General features: G+C 36.5%; 1 protein-coding gene and 1 non-coding gene across 5 annotated transcripts in view; both read right to left on the minus strand.

Annotated features, from left to right (window-relative positions):
• CERT1 (ceramide transporter 1) overlaps positions 1-21,171 on the minus strand; it is a 121,621-nt gene that overhangs the window by 81,998 nt on the left and 18,452 nt on the right. For all 4 annotated transcript variants that reach the window (XM_088023352.1, XM_088023351.1, XM_088023354.1 and 1 more), the window contains exon 3: positions 7,462-7,578. In XM_088023352.1, the coding sequence (XP_087879478.1) occupies positions 7,462-7,578 (117 nt within the window). The remainder of the gene's footprint in view (positions 1-7,461; positions 7,579-21,171) is intronic.
• On the minus strand, positions 13,288-13,480 carry LOC114217680 (U2 spliceosomal RNA). The gene has a single exon (XR_003611020.1). It is a non-coding gene; the product is annotated as a U2 spliceosomal RNA (small nuclear RNA).

Genomic DNA, 21,171 nt, shown 5'->3' on the forward strand with positions numbered 1-21,171 from the left:
TCTTGAGCTTAATGAGAGAAACATCCAGAAACATAAGGAAGTTTTTTTGCTAGTTAATGTAGTCCAGTTGTGATCCCAACTACTTGGTTTTTCTACAACTTCTATGAGAAAATGACAGACCCTTGACTACTCTGGCAGCTGCTAGACTTGCACTTCTCTCAAAAATGAGAACTCGTGAATGTAAAGGAAAAGTAAAATTTGATTCCATCTTCTTCCCTCTATCACCATGATATGATGCAAACAGGTAAACAGAGAACTGGTTGTAGTCCACCAGTCACATGGAATTACTTATACAAACAATAATACACTAGGGGCACCTGGCTGGCTCAATCAGAGGAGCATGTAACTCTTGATCTCGGGGGCATGAGTTCAAGCTCCATGTTGGGGGTAGAGATTAAATAAATGAAAACAAAACTAAACTAAAAATAGTGGTTAAAAATTTATATCTGCATTCTTAAGGCTTTGCCAAGTAAATCAGACTCAAAATGCAAAGCTAAGTTTATATGATAATCATTTATAAAGCAGACAAGTATAGAAAGAATTTCTAGTATCTGTTAAGAACATTTTCCAGTATTACAGTTGATTAAATATGGCAGAGATAATATGACTTTACATGACTTTGATATTTAAGAAGTGCTAAGAACAAGTATATTCTGCCATCTAGCTATTCTAAAATAGTTTCCTAATAAGCTTATGTCACATTTAAGACAAAAGAAATTAAAGTGTCAAATAAGCAGAAACTGCTCTTAAAAACAGAGAAAAAGCACGAAAATCAAGTTGACTCTGAGATAGCATGGGAAAAATTATTTCATTATGGCAAAGAACACAGTTTTTAAGAGGTCTTTAAAGTGAGTTTTGGGCATCATTTAGGCGGCTCAACCGTGAGAGTATTTTGGTAAGAAATTTTTTTCATACTCCATCTCATTTCAAGCAAAATATGTATCTTCTCTTCCAAAAATTGTTTTCCACTTCATTTCCTCAGAAATCCCTAAACTTCTCAGGCTGAGAATAAACCTTTCTTCTGAAAGTATTCAACAGAGCTTCAGATATGAATTAGTGGGCCTTCACAAAGGGATATGAATAAATTTATAAACATTAAATTACAAAACAACTGCCTGCAGATTCCCATTACAGAAAATAAACACTAATAATAATTACCATTTGGATTCTTCCTCCCTAACTGTGTATCTTCCTATGATTCCTCAATCCTTGGATAATTTCCAAAATGTGGGGAAAGTCTGCGTGGCCCATGATCACCAAAATTTCAGATCTACTAAGGTTCTCCCTTATGGAAATAAAGGAATGTCATGATTACCACAAACAAACTGTTGGAGCCAAACAGCATAACTTTCTCAACATGATTTTTTTTTTTTTTTAAGATTTTATTTATTTATTTGACAGAGAGAGACACAGCGAGAGAGGGAACACAAGCAGGGAGAGCGGGAGAGGAAGAAGCAGGCTTCCCGTGGAGCAGGGAGCCCGATGCGGGGCTCGATCCCAGGACCCCGGGGATCACGACCTGAGCTGAAGGCAGACGCCCAACGACTGAGCCACCCAGGCGCCCCTCTCAACATGATTCTTAAATCCGCTAGTACCAGGAGAACCTTCCTGCTAGTTTTTTTGAGGGGTGGCAGAGTATATTTCTTTCATGGTAAGAAGAAACTATGTTTAGTCAAAATCACATTTATTGCAATTGAAGATCCTAGGAATAATCTTATGATTCTTTTAAATAATAGCATCAATAGCTTATCACATTTCTTTGATAAGCTAATCATGCAAAAAATGTTCACAGAGGCCCTTTGATAATACACAGACACATCTAGTAGAAAAGTATGTTTCCCAAATAACCCAAATAAAACCCAAATAAAATAACCAATAAAAACAACATCTTAATCTTTACATTCAGACAGCTTTTAGTTTTCAAATAATTTTCACAAACACCATCTCATTTGACCTCAAGACAACATGAGAGACGGCCAAGAGATTAAAAAAACAGCAACAAAAACCTTATTTTTTAAAAATCATTTATTTAGGGGTGCCTGCGTGGTTCAGTTAGTTAAGTGTCTGACTCTTGATTTCACCTCAGGTCATGATCTCGGGGTCTGGGATGGAGCCCACTGGGCATGGAGCCTCCTGAGGTTCTCTATAGCTCTCTCCCTTTGTCCCTCCCCCTGCTAGCTCTCTCTCTCTCTCTAAAAATAAAATAAAAATCATTTACTTAGTAGTGTCTCCAATCTTAAGGAGAAATGCAGAATACAAATGCACTCCACACAATAAAGCGAGCACACTATATCAAAATAAAATTACTGGTCTGGTATACATACATCCCTTGGTATATTTTAAGTCGAAATAGAATCTTTGAATTTAAGAATGACCTCAGGAATATCTTTCTTTCACAGGGGCTACTGTCTAATGTCACAATGAATTATGCAACTTCCAATATAATGCCAACATTTAAATCAAAGAATCATCTTTTAAAAATTTTTTCTAGTGAGCAAGTTATTTTGGAATGAATACCAAGGAGAAAAAACAGCAGCAGACAGAGAATATAGAACCTGCTGTATTTCTGTCAGAAATCATTCTAACAGCAAACATGAAGATTAAAGGAAAAACAAAAACTTCAAAAATCATAAATTTCTTCCATAAAATCTGTTTTACAAAATACTGTAAATTATTTCAAGTGGAAAATTTATGTGTCCAATGCTTTGCTGATTCCTACAAAGTTGTGTATCTGAGTCTTTAAAGAGCTTATGGTCTAAAATAAATACTAGAGATACGAAGAACATATAAAAACTATGGGAATATTGTGATTCAAGAAGTCTGACGGTTTACGTCAACAAAATATTTCACATAAATTTCACATAAATACATACTTATAGGATGGCAGAAGTGCTTGTTGGCCAAAAGCTCTGGTTCTCAAGTCAGACAGACCTGGGTCTGAATGCTGGCTCCTTTAATTAGCAATTTGACCTTGGACAAATTACTTAACTTCTGTCTCAATTTCTTCATCTATAAATATAGGATAATGTTAACCTTATAAGACTGTGAGAGCAAATGGAGATAAAGTATGTTTATCACCATATCTGACATACGTTAATCCTCAAAAATGTTAGCCATTATCACCACCACATTATTATTATTAAAGAAGTCCTATAAGATAACACTTTTGGTGTATATGAGTGTGTGTTAAACAGATTGATACACAGTTATTAGAATGAGTAAAAGGGGCCACCTGGGAAGGAAAGAACAGAGACCTCCAACTTCTTCCAGATACTAAAAATTACTAAAACCTGTCAGGGAAGCCCTAACAAAGGCTTAAGAACAAGAAAAGGAATGAAGGCCCACCTGATGACATCAGAAGAGAAAAAGGCCCACTGTTCCAAGTGTCTTGTCACTGTAATGAGGAAGTAAGTGTAAATAGAACTGTATGAGCTGGAAGCATGGGAACTCATCAATTTTGAAGTACAACAAATTTGGATGAGTTACTTTGTTTGCTTTGTTTTTGTTCTGTTTTTGTGGGGGTGGTGAGGGTGGTGTGAGGGGGAAGGCACACAAACAGCATACTGTTGTCTTTCCTCCTCTAAGTAACTTAACAAGGTCACCCAGCTATTAAGTAGTATAAGCAATAGTGCCAGGATTCATTCCCATATTTATCAGACCTCAGAATCCACCACTCCAACACTAATCGAAACAATATAATGCTCTTTTTGACAGTCCATGGGCAGAAAGATGAGTTCCTATTTGTCTTTCACATATATGGCAGAACTCAAATGATAAAATCTAAAGGAGGTAAGCTTATGGGAACTATTTCCAAATAGTCACTTTTTTTTTTTTTAAGTACGCTCCACATCCAGCATGGAGCCCAACGCAGGGTTTGAACTCATGATCCTGAGATCAAGACCTGAGCTGAAATAGAGTTGGATGCTTAACTGAATGAACCACCGAGTTGCCCCTCCAAATATTCAGAGTCTACCAGTGGAACTGATAGAAAGCAGAATCAACATAAAATTGAATCCAAAGAATCCATGAACTAAAAGGTAGTAGAATCTCAGGCAAGTTACTTAAATTTAATCTAAACCTCGTTTCCTCTACTATAAAACTATAAAACAGCACTTCCCTCACCTCTCAGGAGAGCAGGGAGAAAATAAACACATGAAGTACATAATGCAATGATTAGTACTTGGGTGATCCTCAGTAAGTAGGAGCTGTTATCGTCGTCGTTATCATCAACATCATCATCATGCTTTAACAATTTGGTATTAATTCTGAATTATCAATATAACAATGCATGCATAAATAGTAAAATTACTAAATTTAGGTTCCACACTCAATATTCTTTAGTGATACTGAAGAATGAATTAGGAAACATTTCCTCACTACCTCCCTTCCTGGTCTATGGGGAAAAAAACTGTTGAATATGTGTAGTGATTGCATTTGAATTTTCTCCCTTCTAAGAATTAGTTTAGTAACTCAGGCAATTTATTTTTGGAATTCATATCAATTTAAATATTCGCTGATATGTTGCTTAGTTGGCACATATCACATAATTTATATTACAATTAAATAACTTAATAACAATTAACATGATAGCTCCTTCACTATTAATCAACTATTTTTAGAAATCAGAAAGGAAAAGTCTGTACAATGCATCTGAAATCCTGCTGTTGAATCTTTCTCTTTTTTTTGAGCCTTTTTCTAAGAACTTAAATTCACCCAAAATCTGTTATCTCAGTTTAAGTCACACTGCTCTGGACCCAAAGATTATTACTATTATTATTATTTTTTAAAGATTTATTTATCTGAGAGAGGGAGGGAGTGCGCATGTGCATGGGGGGAGAGGGAGAGACAAAATTCTCAAGCAGACTTCTCACTGAACAGGGCTTGATCCCAGGACCCTGAGATCATGACCTAAGCCGAAAACAAAAGTTAGCCGCTTAACTGACTAAGCCACCCAGATGCCCCTGAGACCCAAAGATTAAACCTATCCATTGTTCAAAGATGCAAAGAAATCAATGACAGGGAAGAAATATATGCTTTATGCATCCTTCTTCACTCAAGGAGAAAATACAAAACGGGAACTTGCAGAGAATTCAGGTTTGGCTTTACTAAGCAAAACAAGCAAAATAAAATATGCTTAATTAAAACAGAAAAACCAGCCGTGTAATCTATATTAGCTGATTAAGCCTTTAAGTCATAAGTTAAAAATATAAAAATTAGTTCTACTTAATAACATCTTTAATCATTTGTAAGAGGGCTGGCCCTGATTAAATACACAATACTGTCTCTTTACGTGCACATTTAGTAACTCACTGAATGCAGAATTCTTCATCCAAAAACAACAGGTATAATTTAGTAAATTTAATTGTCACTCCAAAGCCTTTTATACTTTACTGTCATAAATGAGAAAATATATCAGCCACTCTGGTAAGTAACTTTACATCTATTACCTCATGTATTCCTTATACACACTAAGAAGAGGTAAATTATCATACACCCAAAGTCGCATATGGTACATAGCAGAGGATGTAGGTTCTGAATTAAGGTCAGCCTAGATCCAAAGCATTAAGAATCTGAAATTCTAGCTCATCTCTTTTACATAAAAGAAAACTGTTTCCCATTTTTAGAGTCTTTTCTGAAGTAATAAAGATAACATTCACAAAATTTTAAGATCTTATTTTAAGTAATTTCTACACCCAACATGGGGCTTGAACTCACAACCTTGAAATCAAGAGTCGCATATTCTTGTGACCGAGCCAGCCAGGTGCCCCAACATTAACAGAATTTTAAATCAGTAAAATATTAAAGCTAAAACAGAGGGGAAAAAATGGGCATCACAGCCAGTTTTCTTTATGCCAGGAAAAATTCATTATCAATAATCAAGAAATAAAAGCTAATGCATGATCAATATCAAAAAGAATATACCTGTGATACCTCAAACAAGACAGGTTTTTCTTGTTTTAGTGTGTGTATGTTGTGTGGGTACATGTTTTGCACCTGTTAAATGACCAAAACAGGTGTTTCAACTACAACTCTGTGAAACCCAAACAAACAAGTACAGACAAGCATATGAATAAGTACAAAGTTCTTTTAAGTCACACTCAGGAATGGCATCATGAATTTACACCCTTCCCTATTCCTTGTTTTATCATAATAAACTAAAATAGCTAATAATGCAGATTTGATATCACACGTTTCTTTAGTCTACATACGACTTATTCATTTTTTGTTAAACATTTATTCTTTTGAGAGAGGTAGAGAGAGAGAGAAAGAGAGAGCATGGGGGAGGGGGGCAGAGGGAAAGGGAGAAGCAGACTCCTCGCTGAGCAGGGAAGGAGCCCATACAGGGCTCCATCCCAGGACTTGAGTTGAGATCATGACCTGAGCGGAAGGCAGACGCTTAACTGACTGAGACACCCAGGTGCCCCTTATTCACACTTTAAATAACAAGAATGTGGCTCACATTTACATAGGAAATACTTTCTAAAGGTTTATTATTAAACAGCTCCTTATTTGAAAAAAGTAAATGATTTACACGTCTACACTATGAAATTACCCAAATGGCTATAGATGACTACAAAAATGAACACTGAAGCTTATAAATATTAGGGTTATACATCCAATATTATTTCAAAACCTTTTATCCAGATCATACAAAAGGCATTCACTATGAAGCAAATCCTAAGTATAAAAATCAAGATTTGTTTTATTAAAAAAAGGGTATATTTTGTTTCAATTAACAATGAAGAACATTTGTTGGTGTGCCTCTCAACTTGCTAGATGGAGTGCCACCCAACTCATGAATTGTTTAATAAAGCCAATTAGATCTTCAAAAAAAAACCAATTAAAAACATTTGTCATAACAAATTCCCTTAGAGCAACTGAAGTGTTAGAAAAAAAATTATTTCAAAAACTTATATCTGGACTGCTTTTAATCTTTACCACCCAAATAATGTTCAACTTTTTTTTTTTTAATTTATTTGACAGAGACAGAGACAAAGCACAGTAGACAGAGCAGCAGGCAGAGGGAAAGGGAGAAGCAGGCTCTCTGCTGAGCAGGGAGCCCGATGTGGGGCTCGATCCCAGGACCCTGGGATCATGACCTGAGCTGAAGGCAGACGCTTAACCGACTGAGCCACCCAGGCGCCCCTAATGTTCAACTTTTTAATAACACATATTACATCTCAAAACTTTTTTAAGTTTTTTTATTTATTTGAGAGAGAGAGAGATAGCAAGAGCAGGAACACAAGCAGGGGGAGTGGGAGAGGGAGAAGCAGGCTTCCCGCTGAGCAGGGAGCCCGATGCGGGGCTCGATCCCAGGACCCTGGGATCATGACCTGAACCGAAGGCAGATGCTTAACGACTGAGCCTCCCAGGTGCCCTTACATCTCAAAACTTTTTAAAGGAGTTACTATCAATCTCTTGCCTAACCCTCCATGGACAGGTAGACATTGGAGCCCCTACCTTGTGCTGTTCGATGGCATCTATCCACTGTTGTCTGTGATCTGGATCCTGAGCACGAAGATACCAAACGCTATCATTTACACTAATATCAAATCGGCACTCATCAAAATCATGAGGCTGTGGAGAAAAAAATAGAAAAGGAAAAGCAAAGCTAATTATATTCTTAGAAGTGTTATACCAAAGAGCAAAAACATGAACATATCCATTCTGGCTGGTGGGAGACTCCTGTTATTTTTTTTATTTTTCTACTCAAATAACTTTTTGAAGATGTCTCAGATAAAGAGCACAAGAGCTCCAAAAACTAAATTTCATTCAACTATTCCTACAAACAAGTTGATACATAAATTTATTTCAAAAACAGAGCTAACATTTTCATCAAATGCTTTGAGTTAGCTTAACTAGTGGGAACGTCACCATAAGCACAAAAAAACCCACCAAAATAAGTTTTAGGGAAAGTGTTTACTACTTTTTTCCCTGCCTCCATTATTCAAAAGTAAATTCTCATAATGAATAGTTGTATTTCATTAAATGTGATAAACAAAATATTTTTACATTCTATCACAAAATAATGTTAACATTTCCTCAGAGTATCTCAAATTAACTTCTAACTTTTTAAATGTCTTTGATAATAACAGTCAGGAGAGCTTCCAATGAAAAGCAAAAATAAAATAAACATTACATTAGACCTACGTTAGATAGAAGAAACTGCCTGCATCAAAAAGTAAACATCTAGTGAAAATATCAATTATTTGGTTCAGTCTTTTACATTCTTCGTAAGAATATATAAAATGAATATTTTACATCCTTGATTTTTGCTCAGTAAATGAATTCAAATATGATGGGATCACATCACATATACCACCTCTTCTTCTACCAGACAGAGTATACAGAGAGTCAATCAATTTCTTCTCCTGTGAATAATCTTATTCTTAGAGGGCAGAAAGTCCTCTCTGGTCAAAGTAATAATAAACTTATTTGATGAATTGAATCTACATATTGCATTTCCAGGATTTATTCGTTATTCTTTCCTCCTTTTAACAGCATCAATCTTTTATCTCTTATGTTTAGCAAAAACACTGTAGCTTCACAATGTTCTTTTGATTACGAAACAGTTTCTCTTTTAAGATTAAAACAACAAATCATAGTTCTGACTGGCTAAAGATGTAAGTTAAGCATTTTCCGAATCACAATGTGCTCAACATCATAGTTCGGATTATGGTGGGAGGTAGAATATAATAGAAAGAAGAAAAAGGAAAAAACAAGACTGCATACCCTGCTTCAGTAATTATGAATAAAGAAACACATAATAGACAACATTTAAACGCTCATCAATAATGACTATAAATTTAATGAAATGCCAAATATTCAAGCCTTAAGAATGGAATCCAGCTACTGAAAGAGGTTCCTTGGAGGGAGCAAAGAACAACCAAGTAAATAATTTTAACTGATCAGTCTACTGTTCTAAATAGCCCAGAAGTTTTTAAACTTTCACTTCATAATCATTCTCATTATATTTCTAGCTACCATTCCTGAAAATGTTTTACAGTTTGTATTGTTTAGTAAACTCATTAAAGCTTTAGAAAATAAAATACATATTAGTTCAAAATTTACTAGTTTTTCTAGCAAACACTTTTTCCTCCTTGACATCTTCAAAACCTCCTCACCATCTTCCAGTGAGTACAGTGCCACATTTAAAATATTCCTGAAAACAAAAACCTACCACTAGGCTTCCTCTGGATATGTGTGAGTTAATAAAATCTAAAATCAGTATGTAAAATTTGCCAAATTTCTAAATCTACCAAGTATACCAATTATGATTTCTTCTCGTTTCAAAGTTTAGAAATGTGGAAAATTCAAGCTTTTGATAGACAGAGTTGCATAGAGATAGAATAAAATGACAGTCTAGAAAGCTGGAATTAAAAGAATTTGAAAACTTCAATTGAATGTCACCCATTACTATGAGATGCAGTATCTCCATACCTATATACAGAGATGGTGGTTGACAGAAAATGTACCAAAAAAAAGGTAGCGAGTTCTACCATCAACAATCTGACAGGTTGGTGGCATAAAAGAGGGATGCACCAATTGTCAGGGGATACAGAGTTTGTAAACACAGAAGCCTTGAGTTCCCAAAATGTGTAAAAGCGAGGCAAGCTAAGTCTACAGGGCAAAGAAAATGACAGACTTCTTAACAGGACGTGTTTCAGAGAATATTGAAGTCTAGACAACCAAGCTCACAACATGTGTCAGTGCACATACAACACCTCCCAACATATAACAGATAATTGCTTGATTCAAACACAAATGCAATGAACACAAGTCAGATTACTTTACTCTCCCAAAAACCAAGTTGTGTCCCCACTGAGAATGCATGCTATAGAAGAAAGCCAACAACAGAAAGGAAAATATCAAGGAAAATGTAGGTGGGCCTCATACTTCACCCTGTCAAAATTCACTGTTAGGGACAAAAAAATTTATCAAAAGGTGAAATGGCACTTATATCTACTGTCTTGGTTTGTCTTAGTTCTTTGGGCTTCTGTAACAAAAATACAACTGGGTAGCTTAAACAGAAATTTCTCACAGTTCTGGAGGCTACAAGTCCAGATCTTATTGTCAGCATGGTAGGGTGTTTGTGAGGGCCCTCTTTCTGATTTGCAGATGGCTGCTTTCTAGCTGTGTCCTCATATAAAAGAGAGAGAGCTCTCTGGTCTCCTCATCCCCTCAGAAGGGTGCCAATTTCATCATGTGGGCTTCACTCTCATGATCTTACCTAAACCCAATTACCTCCTAAAGGTCTCACCTCTGAATACTACCACAATGAGAAATTAAAGCCTAACATAAATTTTGGGAGGACACATTCAGTCCAAAGCTTCCACTATCAATCAAAATAACCTTACAGGAACAAGATGCATAAATCCACAGAGAAAAATAAACAAAAATTTCTGACAATATTATTGTATTTATTTATTAGAGAGAGAGAGAGAGCACGCGTAGAAGTGGAAAGAGGGGCAGAGAGAGGGGGAGAGGGACAAGTAGACTCCTGATGAGCAGGGAGCCTGATGCTGGGCTCCATCCCAGTACCATGAGATCATAACCTGAGTCAAAGTCAGATGCTTAACCAACTGAGCTACCCAGGCGCCTCTTGACAAGATTTAAAAGTGGAATGTGGTAACTGAGTTAGCAGGCTTGAGAAAGCTAAAAATTAAACAACTACAAGAAAAAGAAATCAAGCCAATTTGTATGCAATGATGGAAAAGCAAGGGAACTGGAGGCATCAGGTAGCCATAAAGGTAAAGGTAAGGGTGTAGATGAAAACAAAATTGATCAAGAGTCATTAAAAGATGCAACTAAATCCCTGTAATCCCAAGCATTGGTGACTACTCACCTACCGCTCTACCAGTGTGCAATATTAGAGGCCCCACTCTTACCTCTCAGAGAGATGATATCAGACAGGTTTAAGAAGTAAGGACAGTCCTACATAGTAGTGGGTGTGGGGAAAGGAAAAAAAAAAAAAGCAGATACGGAAGTACTCATATTAAGGAAGTATTCATATTCATTTCTTCCCCCTATTTGACTCCCAGAGAGCTAGCAGCCACACTTGTTCCTTCTCTCCCATTCTGCCTGCACGAAGACTCTTCTATGAGAAAATTAAGTAGTCCAAGAAAAAAAGTGTATAGTAATGATATTTGAGGGTTTTACACCCAGGCACTTACTCAGTATGATAGTTCTAAACCATGAAGATAAATAAAAATTTACCTTTCAAATCTGGTAGATATGTGTAACCAAAATGAGAGAGTAACAAAGAGAATTAAGAAGCATCTGAGATCCAGGAAAAGAAGCAGAAAGGGACTTCCCAGGAAGACAACAAGGAAAATGCCAGAACCAGAGTTATGGAGAAGACGCAAAAGCCAACACTAGAAAAGCATGACAGGGTGCTTTAGAAGAAATTTCTGTGGTGGAGGCAAGAGTATAATGAAAAGACTATCTAAAAGGTTAAATTCAGCGGACAGAATGTAAGAAGACTTAGAAATTCAAAGAAAGTCAACCAAATTTTTAATGAACTTTTATCAGTAATATATAGTAAACTTTATCCATTTTAATCACTGCCACAATCAAGATGGAAAGGTTTTCATTTACATGAGCCCTTGTGAAGATTCCTCATCCTCTCTATGTAAAATCCCTCCCTCTGACAATACCTTCCAGAAACCAGGGATCTGCTTTCATCTGCTATTTATTAGTTTGCGTTTTTAAATAAATTTATGTAAATGAAATCAGTTTGTACTCTTGTCCTTCAGTGGTTTTACTCAGTCTATTTTGATATTATATATATATCCATTTTGTTATATCTTACCAGTAATTGATTCTTTTTATTGCTCAGAATTATAATGAATATAGCATATTTTGCTTATTCACCTGTTGATGAAAAATTTTTTTCCACTTTTTTGTTATTTTGAAAACATTTGTTGTGAAAATTCATGTCTTTGTATGAATATGTATTTTCACTTCTGACCTAGGAGTAGGATGCCTAACTCATAAAAGTAGTATACATTTAAGGAACTGCCAAAAATAGTTGTAAATTCTCACCAGCAGTCCATCAAAATCCAGTTACTCCACATCCTTGTTTGGGCTTACTTTTGGACTCTATTCTGTTCCATCTGATCTAAATGTCTATTCTTGGGGCACCTGGTTGGCTCAGTCAGGAGAGCATGCAACTCTTGTGATCTGGAGTCAGACGCGCTACTGTTGCGCCATGAGGTCCCTTAGCATGCAACTCTTGATCTGCGGGTTGTAAGTTCAAGTCCCACGTTGGGTGTAGAGATTACTTAAAAATAAAAGCTTTTTAAAAAAATGTGTATTCTTACTCCAAAAATGCTAAATTACTGCTGACTAATAGTCCTGAAATCATGTAGTGTTAAATCCTCAAACTTTACTCCCCTTTAAAAAACTGCTTTGGCTAATCTAGGTAGTTTGCATTTACATATATATTTCCAGACACATTTAGTACCGGGTTGTAGTAATTCGATAGGTTTTCTACAGTGTATTATGGGACGGTGTGATCTCTTAACAATATTGACCCTTCCAATCCATGGACATTTCTCCAGTTTGTCATGTCTTCTTTATCTCTGCAATCTCATTTTAGCCTTATTGTACAGGTACAATGCACAATGACAGACTGATTCCTGAGTATTGTGTTTTTTATGTTACTGTACATGGAATTGTTTTTAAAATTTCACTGTTTATAGTATATAATACACCTCATAATTGTTTATTAACCTTATGTTCCATGACTGTGCAAAATTCACTTATTACTTCTACCAGCTGTTTAAATAATACACCTAAGGAATCTATAAAACATTGATGCCATCTGCAAATAGTTTTCCTTCTGCCTTTCTGATCTTTATGCCTTCTTATATTTTTCTTGCCATATTGAAATGACTAGGATGTTCAAAACAAGGTTAACGTTTAAGTGGTAAAGGCAGACATCCTTGCCCTGACATTAATCTTAGGCGATAAGCATAAAATATTTCACTATTAAGTATGATGTTAAATTATGTGTTTTTGTAGATGCCCTCCATTAGGCTGATTTTCCTTTCTACTTCTAGTTCCCTAAGAATTTTTTTTTTCAATTTAAATGAATGTTCAATTTTGTCAAAAGATTCTTTTTTTTGCTCTGCATCTACTGAAATTTGTTATGAATTTTTGTCTTTAGTTTGTTAAAATGGCAAATTACAATGACTGATTTACAACATTAAATTAACCTTGAATTCCTGAGATAAAGTCCGTTTGGTCATGACATATGATCTCCCCTCCTTTCTTTTTGTCCCAAGGGGATGTACCATTCCTGGAGATACTACAATACAAGGTTGACGCATGAAGTGGAGATGGAACAAGCTCCTATTCCACCCCTCTGTTCCCAAAATCCATTTACTATATTGTCCTTGGATAGAGTATATATCAGATATTAAAATGGCAAGAATAGATACTACACATTATCATAGCCAAAAACCTGAGAAGTGATACATAAACCTTTTTACATACTATTGATTTGCTAATATTTTGTAAAGGAATATGGTATTTATGTCCACCATAGAGCTGTAATTAATTTTCTTGTGATGTCTTTATTAGGTTTAGGTTTCACAATTATGCTGGCAACATAACAAGCGTTGGAAAGACTTTGCATGATATTGGGACTATTTCTCTGAATGTATTAAAGAACACACCAGTGAAGTCATGCGGGCACGTTTTCTTGGTGGAGGAGTTGTTAGCAACTTCAGTTTTGTTAGACCTTGGCTTATGCAGATTTTCTGTATCTTAAAAGTATTAAAAGGGAAAAAATAATCCTATAATTACCGATATACATTCACTTTTTCTGATACTCTTCATTAGTTCCTAAAGATCTGTTTGCCTCTGGGGGTTATTTCCCTTCAGCCTGCAAAAGTTCTCTTAGCATTTCTTAATGACATACTGGTCTGCCCACAAGTTGTCTTAGTTTTCCTTTATTTAAACGTATCTTTATTTAACTTCATTTTTGAAGAATATCTTCACTGAATACAGAATTCTGGAAGGATAATGTTTTTTTATTTCATTCCATTATAAGATGTCTTCTGGCCTCCATGATCTTACCAAGCAGTGTACGGTCCTTTGAATCCCCCCACTTATGTGCCATTTTCTCTAGCTATGTTCAAGATTTTTTATCTTTGGTTTTCAGCAGTTTGACTATATGTTAAGTTTCTATTTGTCTTGTTTGTTGAGCTTCTTGAATCTGTAAATTTATATTTTTCACCAGATTTTGAAAGTTTTACTATAATTTCTTCAAATATTTTTTCACTTCCTTTTCTTTCAAGACTCCTAAAAACCCATTTAATTCTGCTCATTTAAAACAAAAACAAAAACAAAAACCCCAAATTGGATTAAGAATGACTTCTTTTGATCTATATTCAAAATCCTGATGATTTTCTCTGTCATCTTTATCTACTGTAAGTCCCAGAGAATGAATGGTTTTTATTTCGGGTATCGCTCTTTGCATTTCTAAAATTCCCATTGGTTCTTTTCGTATATTTTCTTTTTCTTTGCTGAAATGGCCTATCTTTTCATTCATTACAAGACTTTTCTTTTACCTCACATAATTATAAAACCTTATTTAAAATCCTTGTCAGATTATTCTAACATCTTGTTCATCTTGAATTTGGCATTTATGTCTTTTCCCTTGAGAATGTGTTATTTCCTGACTCTTTGTATGCTGAGTAATTCTGAGTTGACCCTGAATATTGTGAATGTTAGGTTGTGAACTCTGGATTCTGTTATATTGTTCTGAAAAAATACTGTTTTTGTTTCAGCAGGCAATTAACATGCTCAGACCCAAATTGCTAATTCTGTCATGTGTTTAATGGGCAGCAGTTAGGATCTCAGTTCAGAGTACTTTCACTCTGGCTTGCAACACACACAAATGAGGGGTCAGGTACAAACTTGGGCAGAGTTTTATATTCAGAATTTGGGGTTCCCTTTCTCTAGCTCCTTTTTTCTGGATTATCTACTCACTAACTGCATTCCTTCTACTGGTACCTACAGCTAAAAAAAAAAAAAATATATATGGCAGGTGTTCTTTAAAGGAATTATAGCTCCCCCACATCTCTGATCTCTGCCAAGGTGGCAAGTTATTCCGATCACTTTTCAGACTACTTTTCATCTGCCTCACATCCAGAGATTTGGGTAGAGTTTTTACACAATTTTGAATTCCCCTTTTCTGGCTTCTCCTTTGTGGATTCCCTCCTCGTTTTCCATCAGCCCTGGTTGTACCAGAACCTTTCTCAGGTTCTGCTGGTCAAAAAGATGCCTGTCTGGTTTTTCTGTTAAAGTTTTAGCCACCCAGTACCACCACAATGGAGACTTCATCCTTATTCTACTCATTGCCAAATATCCTGTCCAGAGCTCATGGAAGTCAAAGACTTAAAATGACCTAAGCCAAACATCTTTTTTTTTTTTTACAAATAAACACAAAATATTAAAATTTCCTTGTTCAACCAATTCAATGACTTAATCAAGGAACTAAATAAACCCTATCAGATTTGAATAAAATACATCAAACAGGTGCTCTAAATTACAAGAAGAGAAGCTGATTCTTGCTCACTGGGGTTGATTTTGAAGGTATCAGGCAGCTCATATTGCTAAGAAATATAAATAAACAAGATCAAAAAAGGGAAAGGAGCCAGGGGAGACTAAGTAAGAGAACTCTGAGACTACACCACAAGTGTCATCGGTGTGGATAAGGGCCTCTTCCTCTTCTGGACCTTGGAAGCCACTACTGGCACTGCTGCTACTAGAAACTGGATGCTGCAGTTGCCAATATTGTCTTGAGAAAAATTCCCTGTCTGCTTTTCTTTATGATCCTGCTTCACAATCAAGGTAGGGCTGGGGGAGACAAGGGGCAGTAGATGTGGGGAGGGTAGCATAACAGCAGCCTGATAATGTAGGCCTAATTCATATGCCCATATACTAATTAAGGGGAGTTGATGGGCTGGAGGGATGCTGGGGTTGAGAGGAGAAAATGAGAATCTGGCTTTTGCAGATTGATTTGGAAGACCTTCTACTCAGACCCACAGCAGGGAATTCTTTAAAAGCTCATTTGATAATGAGCATGCCACTTATTTATCACATTGTCTCCCTTAAATCCACCCTTTTATATTGCTTTATGCTATCGCGACTGGGATGCTACAAACTACATTTTCCTCCACTAGTCTCCTTTGTTAGGTTCTGCCAATAGGGACAACATGCTAGAAGGAGACGAAGTCAGGAGGAAGGTAGAAAAAAAACCTTGTGTTTTTGATAGCATACTGTTTCCATCAACATCTGTCCAGCAAAGGTCCTTCGTCCCGGCAGGGGCAATTAGTTCGAGTCTCCAGCCTCTTTTAGAACTCTGTGAACCAGACTCACCTAGCCACCTCAGATGTACGAGCATCAACTGTGCAAGGGCCACTTATTAGATATTTGAAGTAGAGCTCTACAACGTCCCCCTTCAAACTACTGAGATATTAGTACCAACTATGTTGGGTATACTTTTCCTTCTAGATGTCTGAGACTCAGCTGCAGAGTGCATTTCCTTCTGAGATAGCAGATAAACAGTGAACCCCTCTCCAGATGTCTGAGCCTCAGCTTCAGAAAGTACTCCCTAATCAGGCAGTCCTTTCAACTCAGGTTTAAGCCTTAGTCCCAAAAGGCTCCTGTGATACTGGTACCAGCATCAGTGGGCAACCCATTCTCTTCAGAGATCCAACTCCCAACTCTACAGGGCTCTCTCTCCAACTTACAGGTTCTGATAACCCCAACTTCATCCCTTCACTCCTCTGGCCCTAGGATTTGTAAAAGCTGGTCTCTGCAGTTACTACCTACACACTACCCACAATGTTTTTCTTTTGTTCTTTGAGTTCTGAACACTTACTGCTGAAATACCTGCAGTGGTTTCTGGTTCCCTGAGTGGACCTCTGGATGATGCAATAAGCAGTCCAAAAATAGCAAATGTTCATTTCATAATAGAGTATTAGATACCATTCAAAAACAGTATTTCCAAAGGTTGGAAATTTGACATCTTAATATGTGGGAAGAAAATAAAGAGGTTACAAAAGCACATGTACAATGCGATCCTAATCATGCCTGTTGCCTTAAGAGCACTTTAAAGTATCTATACAACCATTTGTGATTAAAGACTGTGTACAACAGAGGCCCTGTTTGGCACACCAGTATAATTCGGGTCCTAGGACAGTGACCTACACTGAAAAAACATTTATTTATCGAATGTGGAGACTGAAATTCAGAAAACTACCGTCCGCGTAAAAACATGCGCACCAATGTTCATAACAGCTTTATTTGTAACAGACCCCAAAAGGGGGCAACCTAGATGTTCTTCAACCGGTGAATGGTACATAAACTGTTATACATATACTACTCAGCAATAAAAAGGAACAAATTATCAATACACTCAATAGCCTAGGGGATCTTAAGGAAATCACGCTGAGGAAAAAAGCCAATCTCAAAAGGTAACACTGTATGATTCCATTTATGTAAAATTTTCAAAATGAGTAAGTTATAGAAATGATGGAAAGATTACTGGTTGCACGGGTTAGGGATGAGAGAGTAGGCTGGAGGGAGAGAAGAGAGAGAGCAGTGACTACAAAGGGGTAGAATGCGGGTTCTTTCTGCTGGTGGAACAGTTTTGTAATTTATTGTATTGGTGGTGACAAGTTATAAAATTGCACAGAACTACACACACACACCTGTATGCATGCACATGTGCACACACACAAATGAGTACACGTAAAACTGCTAAAATGTGAATAAGGTCTGTGGGTTGTACCAATATCAACTTCCGGGTTTTGAACTGTATACTACAGCTACGTAAGATTTTACCATGCACAGAAACTGGATGAAGGATAAATAAAACCCCTGTGCTCTATTTTTGCAAATTTCTGTGAAAGCACAGTTATTTCAAAATTAAAAGTTTTTTTTAATAAAAAGATATTCAACAAAACGTTCAAAGTGGACTATATGAGATTATCATCACTTGTGCAGGCTGATGACAGAGGCATTAAAGGAGGCTGACTGGCTATATTCAGAATCTAACATACATGGTGTGATCTTGGGAAAGTCCCCCCAGTTAGGGAATGAAAATATTACTATATAAATGTAGAAACTAGATCCTGTCAGCACCCTAAGACATTGACACATGTATCAGTGAACATATCATATAATTTACAGGGAGGAATAAATGCTCTGGGAAGCAGACATTTCAGTTTTCTGGTAAATGCATTCCTTATAAGAATTCCACCCGGAAATATGATAACGATAATCTGAAAGTTTCAGCACAGAATCAAAATAAGGAGAATTAGTTGGAAGATTTTTAGTGGCAAGTAGCATACCAAACTTAATCCAGCGTTTTTTCCAATTTTCCTTTTAAGTCATAGAACCCTTGTTCTCCTCCACACCCTCCAAGTCTTAACGATAACACTTATATATTAAAAATAAAAAGCTGATAGGCTAGGGGTTGGAGGGAAAGAAGAGCAGAGACATCTGTGCCTCTGATGTGATAGCCTGAGAAGGACGTCACATCATTTTAGTGTATTCTGCCAAGGATGCATAACCCGAATCAAATCACAAAGAAACATCAAACCCCAAATAAAAAACATTCTAGAAAATAACTGGCCTGTAGTTTTAAAAAATAGCAATGTTACACTAGACAAAGAAAGGCTAAGGAACTAATTGTTCTAGATTAAAAGAAACTAAAGAGACATGACAACTAAATACAATACATGCTCTAGACTAAACTTTGTACTGAAGGGGAAAAATATACTATACAGGACACTGCTGGAACAATGGATGAAACTGGAATACAGACTATAAGTTAGAAAAAGGATTACTATATGAAATTTCCTGAATTTGCCAGCTATAGTATGGTAATACCTACTAAGAGAGTATCTTTGTTCTTGGAAATTATACACTGAAGTACTAAGATAAATCAAGTATGATATATGGAACCTACTTCTCAAATGACACAGGGAAAAATATAAGGCATGTGTGCGTGTGTATCTAGAGAATGATAAAAGAAATGTTAAAATATTGCTGAATCTAGGTGTCAAAGAAGTTATCACATTACTCTTGCAACTCTTGTATATAATTATTCCAAAATAAAAAGTTAAAAATGATTTATAAAAAGAGCTGTCTCTTTCCTTACAAGAGTCCCCTGAAAGCGAGCTGCTTAATCTCTCTTTATATCCCACTATCAAAGGGAGACAATGTCATCAAACAGTTGACAAAATCACTAATATTAAAATCAAAGATTAAACACACAGGAGAAAAAAAGGAATTCTGAAGAAACAGTCAATGACTTGAGGATCAAAAGATAAACTTACACAGACAATACCATGTGACACACGTACATTCATGTGCACACAAATGTACACAATTTATAATTTCAACCAGGCCTCTTCCTCCAACCTCCAAACTTTTACCTAATTGCCTCTTCTATATCTTCTCCCGAATGCTTAAGAGGAATCTCAACACATCCAAACATGGCCATCTGATTTGCTTCACCAAACTTCTCTTGTAGGCTTCTATATTTCTGTAAATGGTAACTACCAATTGCTTAGACCTGAATCATCTGACCCTTCATTTTTCTCACCTGATATGAGGCATCCATCAGCAAATCTGCAAACCTTGTCAGCTATACATTCCAAATAAATCTGGAATCCAATCATTTCTCATAATCTCCACCAATACTACTCTGATCCAAACCACTGCTATCTCTCCTCTGGATTATTTGCATAGCCACCTAGGGCTGCCTAATTCTGGCTTCCTGCTTCCATCCTTGCCTTCTACAATCTATTCTTAACAAAGCAGCCAAAAGTGATCCTGTTACTAGGATTAAATCACTCTACTGCTCAAGCTTCCAATAATTTCCCTTCTCACTCAGCACAAAAAGTCAAAGTCCTTACAATGATCCACAAGGCTCTAGACAACCAGGAGCACCACCTCTGTGACTACTTTTCCTACTGCTTTCCCCTTGCCTATAAACCAGACAGGCCTCCAGCCAGACAGACCTCCTTATAGTTCAACTAGCCCTGGAGGAACTTAACAACTGCTACTCCTTACCAGGGCTCCATTCACATTAATTTTTCTCTTTGAGATTTCTACTCAAATACCTCATTTCGCCCATTATAGAACTCCCCGCCATACACACAAATTTTAGGCTGTTGTCTTACAAATGGTATCAACTAGAACTGGCAATGTGACATATAAAATAACAGTGCATCTTAAAGTTGATGGTCAGACTCATTAAAATACAAGTAATACTTTGCCAGAGAAACCTTCCAAGACTCACCCTACAATAAAAGATGCTAAAATAACAAGAGCCACTTAATAAAAATGTTACCTACTTTAAGAGAGCAGAACCTAAGATTCCCAGACAAGGTTAGTTTGCATAATCTCACTGTCCCCAGTTGCATAACATCTTTCCTAAGACTTTGTTTTCCTTTTCTGTTTGTAAACCTAACACACAAATATTGAGGGAAATGTATAGGAAAGCAAATTATAAGTATTCAGTATTCATTTCAATTTTTTTCATTTAACATATTGCCTTGATGTATCCTCTGGGTATTTTGTCTCCTATTTTTACCTCAATTTTGGGAATTTCTGAATAAACAAAACTCTGCTTTTAATATTTACCCTGAAGTAAAGGCTGGACCATGATGCAGGCAGCCCTGAATGTATTTTCAACATGCTCTGACATCTAAACCTGTGCTGTCCAATATAGTAGTCATTAGCCATGTGTGGCTAGTTTGAACTAAGATGAGCTATAAGTGTAGAATACACACTGGATTTTGAAGACTTGGCAGAAAACAAAGAATGTAAAATATCTTAGTAGTAATTTTTTTTTTTTTTTTTTTAAGTAGGCTCCATGCCCAGGGGCACAACATGAGGCTTGAACTCACAACCCTGAAATCAAAACCTGAACTGAGATCAAGAGTCAGATGCTTGAGGCGCCTGGGTGGCTCAGTCGTTAAGTGTCTGCCTTTGGCTCAGGTCATGATCCCAGGATCCTGGGATCGAGCCCAACATTGGGCTCCCTGTTCTGCAGGAAGCCTGCTTCTCCCTCTCCCACTCCCCCACTTGTGTTCCCTCTCTTGCTGTGTATCTCTCTGTCAAATAAATAAATAAAATCTT

Source organism: Eumetopias jubatus, unplaced genomic scaffold, assembly GCF_037043125.1.
Source record: "Eumetopias jubatus isolate StellerSeaLion01/CBP00866 unplaced genomic scaffold, mEumJub1_p1.0 scaffold_5, whole genome shotgun sequence".
In the NCBI taxonomy this organism is placed as follows: Eukaryota; Metazoa; Chordata; class Mammalia; order Carnivora; family Otariidae; genus Eumetopias; species Eumetopias jubatus.